The following is a 23584-nucleotide window of genomic DNA, read 5'->3' as shown; positions in this document are numbered from 1 at the left end:
TTCCGAATAATTGGTTTTTTAGTCACAAAAATATATTTTTCCCTAAAAAAAACGCGGACTTATGCAGACTTATTGCAGACTTTCTGCAAAACCTCTCAAATTTCAAAGAATTAAAAAGGTATTAAACAAATAAAAAAACTTTTGGAAGTAAAACTAATTTTATTTAAATCACAATAAATTACTAAAATAAAAAAAAATTGTGTAAAAATAATTAACATTTCGTCAGATATTTTTTTTTTTTTTGTTTACTCAAAATATGTAAAATGTGACTTGGCACTTTTTAGAAAAACGCTCTTCATATGTAAAAAAATAAAATAGTGATACTTTAGTAACTTCTCGGAGCTTTCAGAGGCTCAATTTTTCATGGAATATTTATTTTATAAAATACTTTAAATGGTTTAAAGACCAGTAAAACATGAGACATAATTGGTTGACATAAATAGCATTTGTAATGATCTCTGGATCATTTGACATTAAGAGCTTCCCAGTGTTGTTTTTTTATTTTTGAGATATATATAAAAAAAAAATTTAATTACTTTTACATGCTTTAGTTTCCTTACTTAAATTATTTTTTTTAGAGGATTAATATGCATATATAGAAACTTGTGGCAATTAAGTCTATAATCTTTTTTTTTGCTTTAAATATTTGAATTTATTTATAATCTTAATACCACAAAAAAAACTTTACTATTTTAAAGAATTTTTTTAATTCCAAAAGGACTTTTTGAATTAGTAGTTATAAGATTTTTTTATTTCAATAGAATTTAAAAGTCAGTCAAAATAATGGCAATAACACTATCTTTCCCTTCTAAGCAGAATGTTTACTAAATGACATTGTGTGATGTCGAGATTCAATAATAAGACAAGTTGATAAAAGATCTTTGAAATTTATTAAAAGTGTAAAAACATTTTCTAAGGGAACTATTCAGGAAACTATAAATAATAAATAAAAAATTACAGATAAATACCTTGATCATTTTTTTCTTTGGAAACAATTTCTGTATTTTCCCACCAATCATCACCAAGATCATCAGCCATTTTTATATACTTAACAGTTATTCTGAACAAATTAATTTTTACAAATTACAATTTTTTTTTTGAATTGTATTGATTGCTTAGTATTGTATTAATATTAAGTATCGCATTTTTTACCTTTTGGTATAAATTTTTTCATATCTTAGAACAATTAGATTTTATTAAAACAAAAAACAAAATATTTTTTAAAAACAAATGTTATTAATTGCAATGAATTTCCCACTAGTGTAAACAAGCAGTAATAAATACAAATATCTCATTTAAAGAGTTTAATGTTTAATAATGATTATGTAATTAATATGTTAGCAAAACATCAAACACATGCTCTGTGTTAAGAATTCAAAAAAATCACAAGATTTTCTTGTATATATATATATATATATATATATATATATATATATATATATATTTATACATATATATATATATATATATATATATATATATATATATATATACATATATATATATATACATATATATGTATATATGTTTATATATACATATATATATATATATATATATATATATATATATATATATATATAAATATATATAAATATATATACATATATATATGTTTATACATATATATATATATATATATATATATATATATATATATATATATATATATATATATATATATATATATATATTGAACTTTAAAATAAACATTAGAGTATAAATTTTAATAAAAATCCAGTTGCAATCACAAATCACAACTAATAATTTAGAACAAAAGCTAAACATAACTTAATTAAATTCTAAAATTAGACAAAAACAAAAATCTTTCAACATTTAAAACTTATTTTAAAAAAGGAAAAATTTTTTCAATTTGTAAAAGTCATGTGCAGAAAATCTATAAAAAATTCTTAAATCAAATTGAACTTAAAAATAATTTATAAAAAAATAAAGAAAATAGTAAAAATAATTTAATAAATACTATAAAGATGTATAAAACTATATTAAAATTATAAAATGGTTAACAAAGAGTGCACAAATGTCAAGTGAAAAAAATATAAGTATTTTTTAAAATGCTTTAAAAAATATATATACACATATAAAACCTATAACAAATTTGAATATATTCTTCCAAGGATATATACCAACATAAATGTTAATTGAATATTAATAACATATTCTTGCAATATCTATTTTGTGTCATTGTGCTTTAAACATCACTACTTATTTTTGGAGTTGGATGTTTTTGTGTTTAACAAAGGTTCAGTAGACACTCTTGCCCTAAAATAAATAAAGATTGACAATAAAGAAATCTACAAAAATACCTAAATGCATTCTATATAGACAAAAGAATATATATATTTTTTATTTAGAGAAAAGAATATATATTTATATATACACACACACGCGTGCGCACACACACACATTTAACCATTTCAAAATCGTATATAAAAAATTTTTTCTTTGAACTTTAATGGGGCTACCCATTAATTTGATGGGGTTTGTGGTCAGGAAAATTAATTCAAAATTGCAAGCTTAAATAATCTGTTTTAGAGACAGCTCAATTAACTTTACTTTTGAAAAAAAAGGTTAATTGTAAAAAACTATGATTTTTTAACTAGAAATAAAAAAAAGTGCATTTTTACAAGTTTTTAATAAAAAATACTTTTTTTTCAAAACGTTTTTAATAAAACAACTATTATTTTTGAAATTTACAAATTTTTTTGCTTCTTTTGAGTACAAGGTTGACCTACTTTTAAAGAACTTTTTTTTTTAATTATTAAGACCCAATTGAAAAGTAAAGTTAATTGAGTTGTTTCTAAATATTGGAATAATGCTTTGAAATTTTAAGGATTTATTTCATCAATTAACAACATTTAAACATCTACCCCATTAACTTGTTTTGCTGCGCAGAGTTAAGAGAGGGTTGTTAATACAATTATAGTAGCCTTCTTGAATGTAGTGGCCTTCTTGGTCTTGGGGAGGTGAATATATCTTACATAGTGTGGCTCTAATCTTCAATCGCTCATAGTGTGTGTGTGTGTGTGTGTGTGTGTGTGTGTGTGTGTGTGTGTGTGTGTGTGTGTGTGTGTGTGTGTGTGTGTGTGTGTGTGTGTGTCAAATCCAATGATATCAAAAATGATGCGAAAACCAATATATCAAAAATGAATTGAAATCCAATGATATCAAGAAAATCTAAAGTTTCAATGATGTAGAAAAAGACTTGATAATTAGTCATTCTGGGATTGAAAGTAATAAAAATGCAATGATTTGCTTCCATGAAAATGTTTATTTAAAACATTACTTACAACAATAATTACGTTACAATCATTAATTACATTACATTACATCATTACATTAATTACATTACATTACTTAAAACATTAATTACATTACAGTTGACATAACTTGCTGTGATCCATTTAATTAACACAATGGAAAAAAAAAGAAAAGGTATTATTACTTAACCATGAAGCTTTTTTTAAACTTCATTTTAATTATATATATTAATTTTTTTTTGCAAAATACTCACTGAAGTAATAATTATCACTCATGTTTTTAGGAGGATGTAAAGAAATTAATAAACAACTTGCTGGGAAATTGAAAAACATCGGTATTAATGTTATTCCTGGAGAAAGGATATGTCCATAATGTATATTTAAATTGATGTCATTTAAGGATGATGGACCAGGAGAACCGAGTTGCAGCCAGATTTATGAAGATGAAGATAATGAATTTCTTAAATCTCAATTGTTTTTTGACGGCTATGAACATAAATCCTCTAAAACCACATGCTGTGAATAGTCATTCAAGAGTTGCTCTTGGTAAAAAAAAATCATTACATATTCAAAAAACGGTAAAGTTAGGTATTTTTATTTAAGGACTTTAAATAAAGATCCTGATAAGTTAAGCCAAGAAGATTTCTTCAATAAATTATTTAATGAAGTTAAATGTAAAACAAATGATATGGATATACTTATAGAAAAAATTAAAGAAAAAATGTTAACTTTCAAATGGAATCAGAAAATTTAATTACTACTGGTAATTAAATTTTCTGATTCCATTTGATTTGATAGACCAATACTTTGGTCTATCAAATGTATAGAAAAAGAATTTAATGTTACTAATTATATGGTGCAGATATCATGCAAACTGCAGCTGAAAAATGGTATTTTATCTTTCCCTGAAAAAAAAAAAAAGAAAGGAAATATTTCGTTTGTATGTATGTGTATTTACTGTATGCTAAGTTTAAAACCAGTTACCCTGATATAAAGACTTGCTTTTCTCACTTTTGCTCAAATCGCCCAAAATGCTGCATTACAGCGTGAGCATTTGCATTCTTTCACAGGAAGACGTGCAATCACACGTCTTTATATGACCAGGCAAATTACATTTTGCTTTGACGATTTGACCGCAACTATTTCAAAAAACATTTTAAAAACGCGCTGAATTAAAAAATATTCTGAATTATACCTTAGGTAAAATAAATTACATTAAAACTTTGAACAAATGTTTCTATATAAGCGAAACGCTTTTAAAAAAGTAACAATTTACTCATAATGATTTTTTTTTAAGTATAATTGGCAATTGTATAATTTTATGAAAACAGATAAACTGATGATTAACATTTTTAACAATAAATTTCATATATCTTCAAATTGTTATGGATCTCTGAAACTTCTATATTACACTATAATTACTAAAAAGGTAATAGTTATTTTTAAAAATTGCTTCATTGTTTCCACAATACGAATGCCACCATAACAACATTTTTTCTTAACACCAAGGTTACTATTCTGGTTTTGACTCAGCTGTATAAAATTGTTTAAAAAAGGTTTAGTGGTAAAAATAACTTTAAAAAAAATAAATAAACAAACATCAAAAACAAACAATTAAAAAAAAAGAACAAACAAACACTTGATATACTAAAAGCACAGACATTTTTTTTTTTGGTACTATGATACTATTAATACCTAACCTTGCAAATTTGATATTGACAAGAACCATAGCTTACACTTTATTGCTAATAAAATAAAATATTGGCATATAATAGAATGCAACATTATCATGTAACTAACCTTGTTGCATTGGTTCTTTGAGGTATTCCACCATTTTTGGGTGAAGTCTAAATAAAAAACTTGAGAATACAAAAAATAATTTTTTATTTCCTAGGTCTTTAACTGTTATTGTCGAAGTAAAGATGTTGTAAAATTAAAATATGTTTTAACTTACTGGTTTTACATAAACAGACGATGATTGAAATCTTGGAGCTGATGATTTTACAACATCATTGCTAAAAGCAAATAATTTGACCTATATATGAACATATTGAATATCTATATATATTACTATAGTTTGACATTTAAATTTACCATTTGTGGTAAAAAACAGCTTAATCAAAATCAATCAAAATCAAGTATAGTTTATGAAAAACCATAAAATTTAATTGAGAAAACGAATTAAATTTTATTGTTTTTTAAAAAACCACAAAAACGCGATTAAATAGATTTAAATGTTTTTTTTATTTGTTTTAAAAAAAAACCTTAATGTTTTTATTTTTTATTAAATAGATTGACTGAGTAGTAGGTAGATCATGCGAGGAGTGCTGCTACATGGTCAGGGGGTTTTGGTTTGGGAAGGTAATCTATCAATTAAAAAAAAAAATTTATTTAAACATTCCCGGCCTTCTAAATTAATTATTTAAAAAAAAAAAAAAAATCAAGTTTACTTTTATGGCTAAAATTAAAGACAATCAAGCAAGAGGGTATTTGAGTTATTTTTATTGTCAAGAACTCTTTACTTTCAATCGTGTGATGATTATGAACTACCAAGTATATCACTTATGACAAAATTGACAACTAAAGTTAGAAATGCTGGAGAAAATGATTTTTTAAAGTTGTATTTTGACAAATGTTATATTTCTCAAAGACAGGTTATTGTACTAATTGATGAAATTTATGTTAAACCACAATTAACATTTCAAGGAGGTAACACTGTTGGTAAATCTGTAAATTCCTTTAACTAAATTAGCAAAAACAATTTTATGTTTAATGATTTATTCTTTGTTTGGTGGAAAACAGTTTTTGTATAAAGCTTTGCCAGTAACAAATTTAGATGGTAATATTTAATATAAACAATCCAAATAACTAAACTAAAAGTCAGAGACATTTTCAAGAGAATATTGTAGAAGAATTTAAACAAGAAATATATTATTTTTAAAACCTGAAATATTAAGATAATATTTAATGTAAAAGTTAATTTTTAGAAAAGATGGTATTTAATGTAAAAGTTAATATTTAGAAAAGATGGTATTAAATGTAAAGGTTAATATTTAGAAAAGATAGTATTTAATGTTAAAAGTTAATATTTAGAAAAGATAGTATTTAATGTTAAAAGTTAATATTTAGAAAAAATAGGATTTAATGCTAAAAGTTAATATTTAGAAAAGATGGTATTTAATGTAAAATTTAATATTTAGAAAAGTCTAATCTTTAGATCTTTAGAAATCTTTAATCTTTAGAAAATATAGTATTTAATGTAAAAGTTAATATTTTGAAAAGATGGTATTTAATGTAAAAGAAAATTTAATTTTAAAACCTGAGATATTAAGATAACACAACACATTAATAGAAAATATAAACAATAAATAGCTCTTAATTATTATTAAAAGGTGTCATCTTTTAAAGTATAAAATATTTTGAAAAGTTTATTTTCGACATTCATAAATTAATATTTGTTCAATAAATGCTAATGAAATGTGTATAAATCTCAAACTTTTCGAAATTGTAAAACAAAAAATAAAAAATAAAATAAAATTTTACACCCATAAATAACATGAATGCCCTAATTTTTAAAAATTAAAATACTGTTGTTCGTATTCTGCATGTGCAGACTACACACAACTGTATTAAGTTGGAAATAATGTAGATCATGTTAACTGGTATGCTCAAAAAGAAATTATTATTCCACAGTAAGGCATTGTAAATGCTTCCATAGTGAAACTGTCAAAAAAAAAATATATATATATATATACAGCGGTGGCCAAAAATTAAAGACCAGTAATTTTTAGTTGGTTTCTCAATCTTTAAATTAAAATTAAGAAGATTCTAATTGACATATTAAATTTTTTTTTTAATATCTTGTTAATTAAAACATACGGATTAAAGCGGTATAATTTTTTTAATCTAATTCTAATTAAATAGCGTTTAACTTATTAAAAAACTGATGAGTACTTATAAATCTTCTTTAAACAAATTGGACAAAATTTAACGACCACTTTCAAATCTTTAACTTGCACTTATTAAAAATAATAATCCATTATTTTTTTTAACTGTCTTAATTGCTTATTACGTTGGCTATAAAATAAAATGTCAAAACCTGAGTTTCGATATCAAATAAACATTTATTTTTTGAATTGCAATAAGGATATAAAAATATTGCAAAAATGCGTGCTAAGATCGAAGAAAAAGACAAATACGCGGCTCTTGTATTAAAAGAAGAAGGCTATAGCATCAGACAAATAGCAGAAAAGCTCGGAAGGTCTCACTCTTGCATTATTAACATAATTCAACGATACAAAGAGACCCGGTCAATTAATGATCGTCATAGGACTGAACACAATAAAATTTCAAATGACCGTGATGTTCGCTCGTTAGTGAGATTAACGAAAGAAAACAGAAAAGCATCATCTACAGACTTGTCTACGAAATGGACACTGTCAAATGGTCTGAAAGCAAGCCCTAGAACTGTGCGAAGGATCCTCCACAATTTAAATTATTTATGACGTGCTGCTGCAAAAAAACCACGCTTAAATAAAAAACAAAAATTTGCCAGGAAAGAGTGGTGCAAACTACATAAAAATTGGTCAACAGATCAGTGGAGCCGTGTGGTCTTTAGTGATGAAATGAACGTTGAGGTAGACAACAGAAAAGGTCGCGTAATGTTGCGTAGACTTCCAAGCGAACGGTTCGATGAATCATGCATTTTGAAACGAACAAAACAAGGCAGTGGTTTAATAGGCATTTGGGCTTGTATAAGTGCCTGTGGAGTTAGCGTTTTTCATTTATTCGATGGTAGACTCAACAAAGAAAGGTACATCGAAATTTTGGAAAACTTGCTTATTCCTAGCATTGATTTATGGCAGTTGCAAGATGGATTTATTTTCCAGCAAGATAATGCGCAGTGTCATAAAGCGCATGTTGTTAGCGATTGGTTCAATTCTTATAAAATTCAAGTGGCCTGCCAATAGTCCAGACTTGAATCCAATAGAGAATTTATGGTCGTGGCTTGATCAAAAGTTTGGTAAAGAACAACTTTACAATTTGGAAGATTTGAAATCTCTCTCATCATTTGAAAAATGTGCCTGATGAAGTAATCAAAACTTTAATGAATTCAATGCCAGAACGAGTACAAGAGTGCTTGAAAACAAATGGAGGAACAACACATTTCTAAATTATTTTTTTATTGCTTTTTGAAATATTTTTGAAACTGGTCTTAAAATTTTTTCCAATTTTTTTTCCCATTTAAATTTTTTACTGGTCAGTTTTTTAATTTTTTAACATTATTTTTTAAAAAAATTATAAAAAATTTTATAAAAAAAATAAAATACAATAAAAATTCTTTCTAAAAATGTTTTTCTTTTTTTGATACCTTTTTCCAAAATAAAATTATACTAAGGTTAAAAATAAATTTTGAAAAAAAAATGAGTGGTCTTTAATTTTTGGCCACCGCTGTATATATATATATATATATATATATATATATATATATATATATATATATACATATATATATATATATATATATATATATATATATATATATATATATATATATATATATATATATATATATATATATACATATACATATCAATATATTTTGTCAGAAATGAATATGTTTTAATTTAATCAAGTTTTAAAAATATATTATTTTAAATAAAATGAAATATTTTTTTTTGAGTAAAAAAAAAATTTACAAACATTTATAAATAAAAATGTTTAAAAATATCATTACACAAATACATTTAATGGAGTACCTTGAAGATTTAGGAATATTCTCTACTGAGTTTGAAAAGTCTAAGTTACCATAAAGGCTTACAACTGAAGTTGATGTAAGGTTTTCCTGAAATTTAAAGTTTACAATCAAGCTTTCCTAAGGTAGGATTACAAGACTTAAGATTTATATTCTTATAAAATCATATTTTATAACTTTTAAAATATCTAAACTAAAAAAAATTAAAATAAAAATAAAGCATAAATGTGTGTGTACTATACTACCTTTTTCACTGCTTCTCTCTTTGACTCAACTTCTATAAAATGCTTTATTGCTTCATATATAAATTTATACTGCAGCTAAAAATCAAAAATTAACTAATTGCATTAAACAGTTATCGGAAAGTAGGTAAGATTGGAATTTGCAAGTCAAATATGAGCTAATTTTTATTCAAATTTAAATAATGTATTTAAAATTTAATAGTTCATGGCTTAGTTAATGTTATACAACTATAACTATTTCAAATTAATTTGTAACACAGTAACTTATGTAACAAAACTTAACTTGCTACACAGTAACTTATGTTACAAAAGCTAAGTAAATAAGAAAACTTGTTACAAAAATTAACTTAATGAAAAATGACTTATAAAAGTACCTCAGTTTGCACCATGCCAGCTCTCTGTGTTCGTAAAAGTTGTGTCGTTCTCTGAATGTCAATTTCTGCATCTAAACCTGTTAAAAATATAGTTTTGAAATAATTTAATAAAATTCTGAATAAATTTACTTTATAAGTTATAAAAAGTATACAAAAAGTAAAAGTCTTTTATCAGTTGTATATCATTCTTTTAGCTGTGAATGTTATGAAGTAGTATAGGACACTAGTAGGACACTTCTAGACACTGTTTTCCCCCTGTTTAACAAAAATGATACTTTAACTACCCAACTTCTTATTGTTTGGAATTGTTTTTTTCCATCAAGTTTATAATTATCTAGTTTTGAAGTATAAATTTCTTGCTTAATTTTTTTTATAACTATTGATGTGACTATTTATTTTATTAAAATAAATTTATATTGCCAAATCTTTTTATCACTAAAAAATTTAAGAAAATTTAAAACATAAAAAATTCATAGTTTCCTTACATCTATTTACAACCCTCGGAATTAGGGTTGGCATTAGCAATGCAAACTTAACTGCCAACCCGACAGTGTCTGAGGTGGGCATTTTTTTTTGCCAACCTCAAAATTTAAAAATAAAAAAAAATTTTATTTGCTGATTTCATATACATGAAAAACGGCAAAACGAACATTTTAATTAAAGCCTAAATAAAATAATTAAAATAATAACGCCAAAACAAATGCTTTATTTTAATTCTAATAAAATAATTAAATAATTAAACTAAATAATTAAAGTACAAAGAACGTTTTTACCAATAAACTTATAAAAATCAAAAAAGAAAGTAAAATAAAAGTTTTATTTAAATTCTGAACAAAGTAATTCAAATTAATTTAAAAAAAAAATGGAATATAGAACTTTTTATTTCAACTCTAAATAAATTAAAATAAAAAACGGAATATACAACGTTTTATATAAATTCTAAATAAAATAGTTAAACAAAAATGGCGAAATACAAAGTTTTATTTAAATTCAAAATAAAATAATTACAATTTAAACAATGAAACCAACATTTTAATTAACTTCTGAATAAAATATTACAAAAAACCAATAAAAAGAACAATGTTTTATTTAAATTCGAAATGTGAACTTTTTATTTAAATAGTAAAGAAAGCAATAAAAACAGAACATAAAACATTTTATTTAAATTCAAAATAACTAAACTAAAAACGAAAACACGAAGGTTTTAATTAACTTTTTTAATAAAACTTTTCGAAAAACCAATGTTAATGTTTTATTTAAATTTCTAATAAAATGGTAAAATGATGCATTCATTTTTACGAGTTTTTAAGCAAACGCCTGCATTTGACGTTTTGTTTTTCAATTTTATACTGAATTTTCCTGCGTTCATTGATTTGTAGAGCTCTGGTTCTAAATTTTGTGCTGATCTAAAACAGTTTTAGGTCGACAGATTTTTACTGACCTTATTTTTCCTAATTCTGAGGGCTGTAATTAATATAACATCGATTTGTAACGCTTTTTTGTAAAAATGTTTTGTTAAACACAGTTTTAATTAAATCAACCTCTACTAACCGAACATATTTTTTATTTATGAATGTTATATTTAACTTATTTTAATTCTATTATAAATATTCATTTTAATTACAAACAATTTGTAAATATAAACAAAGAATGAATCTTCATTACAAATATTTAAAAACTTGATGTTTTTATTAATACAGTCATTATTTAAAAAATTCATAAGCTTTCTAATTTTTTCTTCATCTTGCCGCTTGTGTGTTGTGAAAATAGTAAACATGTCTATATCATATTTTATCTATATCATATTTTATCTATATAATATTTTATCTATATCTTATTTTATCTATATCATATCTTATTTATATCATATTTTATCTATATCATATCTTATCTATATAATATTTTATCTATATCATATCTGTATTAAAATCAAGGACTCTGCTAATAAACAAATAATTGTTCTTCATGTTTTCCTCAATCATAAAACCTTCAACTTTTCAAAACTATTTCTTTGTTCTATCAAATAAAAACTTTTAAATGAATATAAAAAAAAAGGTAATTCCATGCCAAGTGAAAAAAATCTTAAAAATCATTTATTTCTTTTGATCAATGACTTTATTGACTTACCTTGCTCATCAAGCAAATGCATTAGTATATCAATAACAATAACTGTTCCAGTACGCCCAATACCAGCACTAGTAACAAAAACAAAAAATAAAAGTTCAATTCTTTTTTTAAAAAGATAAAAAATTAATTAAATATAATTATAATAGTATAATTAACTGTTAGCTTTAAGTATAGTTACATATTTATTATAATAACAAACATAATTCTGAATGTTATATTTAATATCATGATATTAAAAATAATGCCATAATGATTTAAAAAATAGACAAAATAATTAAGATTGATATCAACATAAAGAAACAACATTAATTAGTGTATTATTTGCAGCTGGTCTGCATACTGTATGCTAAATTTCACTCATTTTGGATTTGGATAATAGGAAATATTATTTAATATGTAAAATATTTTATTGCTTTGAAGTTGCTTATTGTTGGTTAGATTTTCACAATTAATATAAGTTTTATTTCATATGGTAAATGCCTTTTTTAAAGTAAATGTAGCAAAATGTAGATTAATTGATAACTTTTTTATATATATAAGATAATTAATTGATAGCTTTTGTTATTTGAAACACCTTTTGTATTGTATTGTTTCCATACTGGGGATGTGAATTTCAGGAATTGTCTTTAATTGTTGTTTTAGGTAAATGACTTTGTGTCATGTCATAATTTACTATCTTTATTTCTTTATCAATGTTCTTGTTTCTTGGCGCAGCAGCCTTGTTTGTCAAAGTTCATGCTTCAGATTTAAAGAGTTGAGAGAGAGCCATAACCACAACTAAAGTAGTCTCCTTGACTGTAGTGGCCTATTTGGCCTAAGGTAGGCGAATTAACATAAAAATTAAAAATAAAAAAAAATAAAAAAAATATTCACATAATGATTCCACCTCACAGTGTTTGATATTTTTATATTTACATATTATTATTTAGATAGATAAATTTGTTAACCAATGTGAATAGCAAAGACAAATACAATGCCTCATAAAGCACTGCTTAGGGTGTCTAATTAATCAATGATATTGGCTTCACAACAACATATTAGCACATAAAAATTAACTGGCTTTATTAAAATTCAACCTAATAAAAAATGCGTTTACTAGCGATTAAGCAACAGTAAGTGTTCTATTTTACTACCTAATTGCCAGACTACTTGCTGTTTGTAGTCTATGTAGTTCCAATGTTGTTTGCCAATATCAATTTTTTTACCTAAACTTTTAATTTTATTTAGGCTTCCTGTTAACATTTGGGATGTAATATTCAGTTTATTTATATATATATATATATATATATATATATATATATATATAATATTCAGTTTATATATATATATATATATATATATATATATATATATATATATATATATATATATATATATATATATATATATATATATACATATATTAGGGTAATAACCATTATCATTATTTTTCGTTACGAAACTGAAACCCTTTACATTAGAGGAACAATTGTAGATAGATGACAGTAGCAACATCAATTTTTAAAAAAATTGAAAAAAGTTCCCCCACCTTTTTATTTTTTGTGTGCACACATTGCACAGCTTGACTATCGGTTTCAATTTCACATTGACTTTTTATATGACATTCTATACTGCTTTTAAGCACATTCCAGTCAGCTGTTTCCATTTGTTTATAAACAAGACATTTACAGATGCTTGTTAGTTTAATAGTTTGTTAATAGATGTTGTTTATTATCTTTGTTTTGATCCCAGCTATACCGTGTGAAGTGTGAACTCGTTTGAATATTTTTGTTTTCAGTGCAAGATTTTCAATGAAATGTCTTATAGAAATTCCAGCAACAGTGTAAAGTCAAACAGGTATATTTGGATGAAGAATCTACCCTCCTTTTCTAAACAGAAAAGGGATCCAAGTATTCCATCAGTTGAAAAGCTAACTAATCTCACACGGATGCCGACAAATTCTTGGAAACTTCACTTTTCTGTTCAACAGCGAAAAACAGCGACTGGATCGAATCAAAATTATGATTACGGATATAGAATTGCTCTGGAGGGAAATTCTAGACTTTCCACTATTATCTAGCGCACTCATCAGAAAGAAGCTCAATAGTCTGATTGATCTATATGACAAAAACAAAAAGAAACCGTCTGATAAATTTACTGCAACACTTTCTCAGTTATTTGATGTCACTAACGTTAATGAAGAATGGAAAAGCACAGAGGATAAAGAGCTCTACCAGAGGCAAGTTAAGAGTGGAGGAAAGATTGGTTATTCAATGGTCAAACAAGCCCCTTTGGAATCAATCCACCCATGAAAACGAATCCAACTATCAACAACTCAACCTTAAGCCAGCTCTTCTCAATCCCAACCCACACAAACACATGAAAGTGACTCAGAATCTTCGGATTCTGAAACCTCTGATTCTTCACCCAAGTTGCCAACCTCTTCTTACACGTCATCTTCTCCTGAATGCAAATCGAAATACCAAAGATCAAGCACTACAACAGCGGGTTTACTGGTACTGAAAAACAACATTTGTACACATAAAGCACATGACGTTCTTGCAACAATTGCTGAACATGGTCATGATGTGCCAGTTCCAAGTCAGGCGGGTGTCTGTAAACGAGTAATCTCTGAAGGACAGAAAATGAAAACCAAAATTGTTCAAAAACTTCAAAGCAAAGATCCCTATTGTCTCCAGTTTGATGGTAAAAGAATGCAAGGGGAAGAGTATCAAGTCGTTCTGCTGAAAAATTTGACAACCGAAATCAAACTCGATATTCTTAAATGTGAGAGTGGTTCTGCCACGGCCATTCACAAGGAACTACATCAGCTAATTGATGAATACTATGCTTGGGAAAATATTTGCATGATAATCTGCGACACGACTGCAGTAAATACTGGTCGTTTGCATGGGATTGTAAAGCTTATACAGGATGATGTCTTGAGCAAGGGCTTTCAGAAGCCACAATGATAATAAAAAAGTTAAAAGTGAGGTGATTTTTTTAAAAACTTGTCAAGCAGTTGCGAAGTTTGTTGCCCTTTGTTTCATCAACAAAAATGTTGATGAAACAACCAAAAAATTGAGCATACTGATTGATTAATAAAACATGTTGCTGTTGCTGATCCTTTTGTGACATACCACCAATTAAAGATGGTTTAAATTAAAGAATTTTTTTCAAAACAATACAGGCAAATTATTTGCCAGATTTCTGAGGAAAATTCCCTTTTTAAAAAAAACAATTATAGCAAAAATACATTTTGCAAAAGTACTTTAAAAATGGTCTGCTTTAAAATGTCAGAACATTTTGTGGTTTGATGAAAGCAAAATTGTTTTATTTTGGTTACGTGAATGCAGGTTATTTTACAAATTATTATGCATGCCTAAGCAGAGGAGCATATGCCACTAAAATGGATTTGCACATTATAATGCATAATTTACAAATTATTATGCATGCCTAAGCAGAAAAGGATATGCCACTAAAATAAATTTTCATGTAAGACAATATCCAAAATATAGCAGTAGTAGGGTAAAAAAACTGGTTTGCGCAGGAGGGGATTAAAGTTATGGTCTGCACAGTCCTTAAATCTCAACCCCATCAAAAGCCTTTGCACTAATGTCAAAGAGGCAGTTTCTAAAAAAAAATAAAAAAATCAGCAAAAACTGAAAAGATGTTCAGAATGCTTGGGAAAACATTGCCAAGATCTCATCAACTCCATGCTGAACCAATTCAGATTTATAATACAAAATAGGCAACAAGCTACTAAGTAAATGTATAATAGAAATAAAAGCTACTAAATAAATGTAAGTATTCAATGAGAAAATCAAGCATTCAGTGTCTCAAAACCTAATTTTTTTTAATGCTACTATTATCGCACGTTTTAAAAGATTATAAGTAATTATGAAACTTATTACATATAGTTGGAAAGTGTCAGACTAAATAGAGCAAGTTAACACAGCAGTGTGTTAAGCAAGTTAACACACTGCATTTTATTAAATGTAACTTTTTTTAAGATTAAAAAAAGATCATTTCAAAAAGAATTTTAAACAAATCGTACCTAAAAAAAAATTTAAAAAAAGGAATTATTAAAATAATACCTGCAATGAACTACAATAGGAGCATTTCTACCACATTGACTGTGCTTTGTGTGAACCTCGTTAAGAAATCCTAAAACTATTCCTTGATCAGCAGGCGCATCATGATCAGGCCAATCTGTGAAGTGATACTGGTAAACCATATGGGGTGGTTTCTTTGCCTGTTAACATTTTGTTAAATCCATTAAGCAATTAAAGTATTATAAAAAAAGTATGAATTAAAAATAATAAAAACTTCTAATTTTTTGACAACCTTTTTCAGCAAAAGATTACAATTAGTCTCACAATCTCTAAAACATTTAAGAGCTTTTTAAAGATTTATAGGATTTCCTCAAATCCTATAAATTCTCAAAAAAAGAACAAACTAGAACTTTTCAAAGGCTGAAAATTGTTAAAGTAACCTGAGAGAAAACTATTTAACTTCATACTTAAATTTTAGATGCAATATATATTTCACGCAAAATAAATTATACTGCAATACTAAAGATAAAGAGTATCTGGATGAAAAACCTAATTAAAATACAAGCAGTCTATATTTTTTTTTCAGTATTAATAATCCATCACTGAAAAAGAAAAAAGAAAAAAAAAACTGGATAAAAGTTGCAGAACACTATCCAAAATGGAAATTTTTTGCATCACTGCTTTGATTAAACATTTGAAGCTGATTGATATCTAAATCAGGATCAAGTGAAAATTACAAAGTAAAAAATATTCCTAGGGGAAAAAAAATGAAAAAAAGTAATGTTTTGCAATTTGTTAAAAAATAACCTTTATAAGGAATATTGTAAATGTTGCGGCTGTTGGCAGAATAGTGATTACAACAATGAGTAAATCTCAAGCTATTGCTTATTACATGCAACAAAATCGATGCAATTGCAATGTCATAAAAAAGGCAATTGCCATATTAATGCCAAAAAAGCAAACAATTATTTCAAAGTACATCAACAAGGCAAATGGACAGATTGCTCTATTTTATGTTAACTGAATATAAATTAGATCCATTTGCCAAAGGTCGGGTGGCATCGAGAGAAAAACTTGAGCCTTCTCTGCTCCGTTGTCGATGAGAAGGTTGAAAAGATGAGAATTTTTTTTTTTTTTTAAACATCTTCGCTTCCAACAAGGCTGCAAGCAGCCACTAATTAAAGTTGGAAGTTACTGTAAGAGAAAAGATGAAGATTGTAGAGCAAGATAAAACGATTGACGGACGATTTAAAAGATTGCAAATTAATAGAATAAATGGTAGTATCATCAGCAAACAATGCCACCTTAGATGTGAGAATATCTGGAAGATCGTTAATGTAAATTTAAAAGAGTATAGGGCCAAGGATAGAACCTTGAGGAACCCCTGAAGTTACAGAATAAGAAGAAGAGTGTTGTCCATCGAGGACAACTTTTATGCTACGATTGGAAAGGAAGGATTCAATGATCTTAAAGATGCTGCCGGATACACCATAAGAAGAAAGCTTATGGAGAAGACCAGCATGCCAAACTTTAAACTTGCCCATTTTGGAGCTGAGTGAGTTGCCTGGAAACACTGAAAAGTTCATCATCAGATACAAACTCAGTTTCAGAAGCAGAAGAACTTGAAGAATGTTCTGACAGTAAAGTTGAAGCAACCACTTCTTGGTTTTTCCTGGCATCTTCAGCTTCAAGAGGTCATAAATGTTTTAAATACTGTAATATTTCACATATTTGTGAAATATGTTGACACTATTATAAAAGAATTCACACAACACTATTATAAAAAGAAGTAATAGTAATGTGTAAAAAATCTGGTCCACAGCTAGATACAATTAGAAAATTTTTTTTTTTCTCAACAGCTTTATTTTCAAAGAAATTTTTTTTCTTCAAACATCTTCTTTAACAACATTTTTTCTTCATCACTTTCAACAAGGATGCAAGAAACCACGATTAGAGTTGGAAGTTACTGGAAGAGAAAAGATGAATTTTATAGAGCAAGATAACGATTAACAGACGACCTAAAAGATTGCAAATTATATGAATCAGGAAAAAAAGATGAATGAAGCAAATTTGAAAGGACTGATATTTGAGGAAAAAAACTAGACGAATAAGATTTTCAAAAAAAGTCACAGTAAAAGAATGAGACTTAATTGAATGACAAGTAACACAAGAATGAATTTTAGTAGATGACACAAGAGACACTAGTTCTTTAGAGCAGTACCCATTATAGTATTTATAGAAAAGAGAAAGAGAAGCGACACTATGACCATGTGTTGCTTCTCTTTCTCTATCTGACTATCACACCTCCTTCCTAACCGTTGTCGCAAAGCTTGCCCAGAGGTGGGGTTTAAACCACAAATTCTATGTTTCTGATGCAAGTGCTCTACCACTGCAACACGGCTGCTCATATTATATTGAATTTGTTAATCCTCAAAGCAGTACCAGCATATAATATTTATAAAAAATGCATATTATGTCTACAAGAAAAACTTGAATTAATTACACATGCAAACTGAGAATATTTATTGAATAAAAAATTGGAATTGATTTCTAAATGCAGGCATGAAAATCATTATTTTTTGTTTCTCATCAAGTTAATTAAGTAATTTAAGATTATTAATTTTCTTTCAAAAGCTATAAAAATAAGTAAGCTCAAAAAATAATGATAATAATAATAATTCCTGCTTTAAAAATATATTTTTGAAAAAAGCAAAAGTTAACAATTCTTAATAATTCTTTTTACAATACTGTCAACATATTCCATAAATGTGTGAAATATTACAGCAGTTAAAACATTTATGTCTTACTGTAATTTTATTTTTGGTATAAATTGACGTTATTAACGTAATCATTCATTTCTGATGAGTCTTTATTGATGAAACACTGTGTAAAATAAAAAAAGTTTGATAAGTAATTTTCTACTTATTCATTATTGCTCTCTTCTTTTAAAAACAATGAGCACTCTATTTTGTAATATATACAGTATTGGACAAAACATTTGCAACCAACATCGAACAATGCTAAAAAGTGTTCCTAATTTTACGTCTTAAAAACGAAACGAACTATACTATCACAGCAAACAGTTCAGGAGTCTGGAGTCATAGCATGCCATGACATGAGCAATCAGCTGACAGGTGACAGCACACAGGCAGAATTTCGTTGATAAGTGCCATTTTGCAGCGGACAAAACAAGTGCAACTTTTTTGGTTTGTTTTATTTTTTTAAGTCTGGTCCGTGTCAACGTCACGGAAGTTTTTTAATAATTAAAGGAAGTATCCAGAAGTTTCCAGAAGCATGCAGAAGCTTCCAGAAGTTTCCAGAAGAAGCATCTGGAAGCATCCAGTAGCATCCAGAAATATCCAGAAACATTCAGAAGCATCCAGACGCATCCAGAAGCTTCCAAAAGCATCGAAAAGAAGCATCTAGAATCTTCCAGATCAGGTTCACACAGGTTCATTTTACTATATAAGAGACATGTAAATCGACATGTAATTCAGCCAGTATATGGAAGTCAATCAGTCAGTATTATCAAGACAGTTTATCGAAGTGAGTTTTATCAAAGTGTTTTATCAAAGAACATCAATACAAGAAGTGAAATACAACAAGTGTTTCATTACATCAATACAGTCCACATCTAACCAAGACGTTGTGTTCCACAGAGCATTATTGTATCATCTCAAGGTAAATGTAACAGGGTAAGCCTTGAGAAGCGTGATTATTTATTTTTATTATTTTTATGACTTTAAGTGCAAAAATGGCTCCCGACAGTCTTGGATTGGAACTAAGAAAGAAAATTATTGGCGATTACGTAAGTGGAATGTCACAAAAAAGTATTTGTGATAAATATCGCGTGAAAAAATGGACCGTATCAAGACTATGTTCCAAATCTCGTTCTACGGGAAGTTGGCAGCAGATAACAAAGGTGGAAGACCGCGTTCCACCACTTCTAGAGAGGATTCTATGATCGTCAGATCCGTCAAGAAGGATCCCTGGATATCATCAGTCAAGATACAAAAGCAATTAGAGCTGCCTGTATCGGACCGAACAATCAAACGACGTGCTGTTGAAGCCGGATTGTTTTCTCGATGCCCTGCAAAGAAACCGCTGATTTCACTAAAAAACCAGAAGAAAAGACTCCTGTTAGCTATATCTCATATTTACTGGAATGTGCAAAAATGGCGAACTGTCCTGTTCAGTGATGAATCGAAGTTCAACATCATTAGGAGCGATGGCATTTGCCGTGTACGTTGACCGGCCGGAAAACGCCTCAATTTACGTTGAAAGATGTTATGTTATCTCATGCTGAATGGAATGCTGAATGCCAATAAAATGGGTTTTTCAGCAAGACAACGATCCGAAACACACTGCAAAAGTAGTCAAGCAGTGGTTTCAAGACAACCACCTATTGGTGATGGATTGGCCGCCCCAATCTCTGGATGTCAACCCTAGAGATAACCTGTGGGAGATCGTCAACCGCAGAATTAATTGTGAAGGTGTTCGTAATAAGGATCAACTGTTTGAACAAATCCAAAAGGCCTGGGCAGCGATTCCACAAAGTTTTATTGATCACCTGATCAAATCTATGCCTCGAAGATGCAAGACTGTGATCGACAACAAAGGATTCGCCACAAAATATTTATAGCGAAATACAGCTTGGTCAACATTTTGTCGAGTTGCACTTGTTTTGTCCAGAAGGAAATCAACTTTTTTTAATACTTTTGATTAATTTATTAATTTTCGTGTACAAATAATGAACTTTGTGATGAATAAAACTTGAAGAATTTTGTCTCTAAACAGTTACACAGTTATTTCTCTAAATTGAAAAAATGCAGCACTTTTATATAAAGAAACTAAATTAGTATTATTTGGTTGCACTCGTTTTGTCCGATACTGTATATATATATATATATATATATATACATATATATATATATATGTATATATATATATATATATATATATATATATATATATATATATATATATATCTATATATATAGAAACACAAAAATAAGAGAGTGGTAGATATATATATATATATATATATATATATATATATATATATAGACACACAGATATATGCGCATTAGGGTTCTAGTACATAAATCTACTGGCTATCTAGGTAGAACAAACAAGTACAGCTACAACCCAACTAAGGGCTTGGGTTGGAGCAGAAATTATTTTTTTATTATACTTCATATTTTTCGGGGTTTTTTTTCTTCAAAAAAACCAGAATGATTAAAGTCACTAAAATAGTCGCTGTATATACACAGATATACACTATAGTACCATTGACTAGAGGTTTGATACTAAATCAAAACATTTTCTATAAAATTTTTGAGAGATTAAAAAAACAGATTGACTATTAGATTTCAGAAACCTAAAATTTTCTTTTATCTCATGCATTTTAAATTAGTTAAAAAAATATTACTTTATCGGTATGATAAACTCTTAATTCGCGCATAACAAAGTGTTTATTTTGATGTTCCAACATATTATCAACTACAATTTTTCCATACTCTGATGATAAACCTAAAAACAAAAAAAAATCAATATAAAAGTAAATTTATAAAGATTAGTAATAAAAACAAGCCTCTATATTGAATTTTTTAAACTATTTATTAAAATGTAACAAAATTAAATTTATTTAAATAAAAAAAATTCATTGAAATACTCGTAAACAATCAACTTCAAATAGTGGCTAACCTAAATCAGGCCAGTACTTTGCGCATTTGTTTTTGTCTCCTTCCATTTCATTTGTAAGCATGACAATTATATAGCTGTTGTGTTGGTAAACCATATCCCAAAAACTGTTCATTGTAGAATTTAGACAACCTTGTGCAGCAATGTATTTTACTTTCCAAGTTTTTAGTTCAACCTAGAAAAATATATTGAGTATTCAGCAAGTTTTAGCAAAAATGAAATCTAATACTTTGTTATTAAGTTTAAATCTTTTAAACTGTTTATGGATTATATACTTAATACAACCCAAGATATTTACTTACAAAAATTTTGAATCAAAGTGAATTGAATTGAAAAATAAATTGTTTATTATTGGATCAGAAAACATAATAAAAATTTTCAACAGTTCAGATTTATATTTCTATCGAGATCTTTATTAGCCTTTTAAAAAGAAACTCTTTTCAGGGAAAAAAGTTTAGAAGACTAAAGCTTTTTTTTTTGAAACTTTTTAACATACTCTTATGTTAAATGTAAAGTAATTTTACATTAAATGTAAAATTACTTTATATTTAATGTAAGATTAAATTACATTAAATGTAAAATAATTAAAAAAGATAAAAATAATAAAAAGTTGATCGATTGATTTCTCAAACCAAATTCGCAAGAAATTTATACAATATTGCAAGAATTTTAATAAGTATTTTTTTACTTTTAATGACCATTTTTTTATATATTGTTAAATGAAGAACAATGTGCATGCAATGCATTCAGTATTTTAGTTATGTTAAATTTTTTTTACATTTTAAATTATATTAAAAAAAGTTTAAATTGCACCATTGAATGAATAAAAAGTTTAAATTGCACCATTGAATGAATAAAAAAGTGCGTAAATGTCCACAAGAAGTGAGAGCAAGATTTAAATACAAGTTAGAATATGATTTGAATGTGTTTAAAACACTGTCGAATGCAAGCAATTAAAAAAATGGATCAGTCAAATAAAAAGATTTCCTATCAATACCAATAAAAAAACTCATTGACATCACACTTAAGCAGAACATTAGGTAAAGGCCACTCAAAAAAAGTTTGATAAAAAAGGCCACTAAAAAACATAAAGTTTTAATTTAATAAAACATTTACATTTATATACTACTATTATTGTTGTATTTATCATTATTTATTATTTGCATCAGGGTTGCAAAAAAACCATTCTTTTAAAAAAAATCCTAAAACCATAGATTTTTTTTAAAAAAAAACATGGTTTTACTTGGAATGAACAAGCCCAAAAGTCGAAAAAATTCTAATAATTTCAGCAATGGTGCATTGAACAAACCTTCAATATCCATGATAATGGTGCAGTTTAAAAATTTTAGAGATTTCTACCACTGTTTTAAAAAATGTATCACCTATTGATGATATATTTTTTAAAACAAATTCACTATACAAATAGCTTTTATCGAATCGAGCAGATTTGGCTTTCAACTTGAATATTAATGGTAACAAGTTCTTAAATTCTTTATCTGCAAAGGTCATTGCAGCTTCATTTTCATTTTCAGAAAGAATAAATACAAAATATCTAGGATCTAGCGTGTTTGCAAAGAAATGAGCATCACTGACAGGTAAAGACATAAAATTGTTAACATGTTTATCAGCTCTTTAAAAATTTAAACAGTGTCCCTTATTTTTGTTTGATCTCTTTGCAACTTATCTAGAGCAACTCCAATTGGTTTTAATATTTTCAACAAAAAATTAGTTTGGTTTAAATTGATATTTTTTCTATTGGTTTAAACCATTTGGTTTAAACCTATCAACCCTGATTAGCATATGTCATTATGTATGTTAATGAGTTTATATGTATAAATTTATTACTGAATATATCACAAATAATTTTACAAATTAAATATTACAAATACATTTACACTTGGTAATAAATTTAGATGATAATTATATAAAAGAGAAAAAAACTTTTAATTTCATTTGAGTACATTGCAAACTTTTTTAGATAAATAAGGAGCAAACATGCAAATAGTGTTTTTTCACTATTTGCAAAAATAATCTATGGTAGAGAATAGTTTTGCTTTTATAAATTTCATAA

At 26.8% G+C, this 23584-nt stretch overlaps 2 protein-coding genes across 3 annotated transcripts in view; both read right to left on the bottom strand.

Annotated features, from left to right (window-relative positions):
• LOC100214968 (protein CMSS1) overlaps positions 1-1155 on the bottom strand; it is a 35709-nt gene extending 34554 nt beyond the window's left edge. Inside the window, exon 1 of one of the 2 annotated variants that reach the window (XM_065793862.1) lies at positions 969-1155. In XM_065793862.1, coding sequence (XP_065649934.1) covers positions 969-1038 — 70 coding nt within the window. In that variant the 5' untranslated portion in view covers positions 1039-1155. The remainder of the gene's footprint in view (positions 1-968) is intronic. The other variant, XM_065793861.1, reaches the window with a different exon arrangement.
• Positions 1156-1989: 834 nt separating this feature from the next.
• The window catches only part of LOC100210713 (tyrosine-protein phosphatase corkscrew), a 52084-nt gene continuing 30489 nt past the window's right edge, over positions 1990-23584 (bottom strand). Inside the window, exons 8-17 of the mRNA XM_065793860.1 lie at positions 21517-21688; positions 21242-21342; positions 15853-16010; positions 11777-11844; positions 9650-9726; positions 9279-9353; positions 9038-9123; positions 5233-5293; positions 5079-5125; positions 1990-2280 (exon numbers count right to left, since the gene is read on the bottom strand). Of these exons, the coding sequence (XP_065649932.1) occupies positions 2220-2280; positions 5079-5125; positions 5233-5293; positions 9038-9123; positions 9279-9353; positions 9650-9726; positions 11777-11844; positions 15853-16010; positions 21242-21342; positions 21517-21688 (906 nt within the window). The 3' untranslated portion in view covers positions 1990-2219. The remainder of the gene's footprint in view (positions 2281-5078; positions 5126-5232; positions 5294-9037; positions 9124-9278; positions 9354-9649; positions 9727-11776; positions 11845-15852; positions 16011-21241; positions 21343-21516; positions 21689-23584) is intronic.

Source organism: Hydra vulgaris, chromosome 03 (assembly GCF_038396675.1).
Source record: "Hydra vulgaris chromosome 03, alternate assembly HydraT2T_AEP".
Classification (NCBI taxonomy): Eukaryota; Metazoa; Cnidaria; class Hydrozoa; order Anthoathecata; family Hydridae; genus Hydra; species Hydra vulgaris.
The sequence above is the reverse complement of the archived record's forward strand: the minus strand, read 5'-3'. Positions and strand labels throughout refer to the sequence as shown.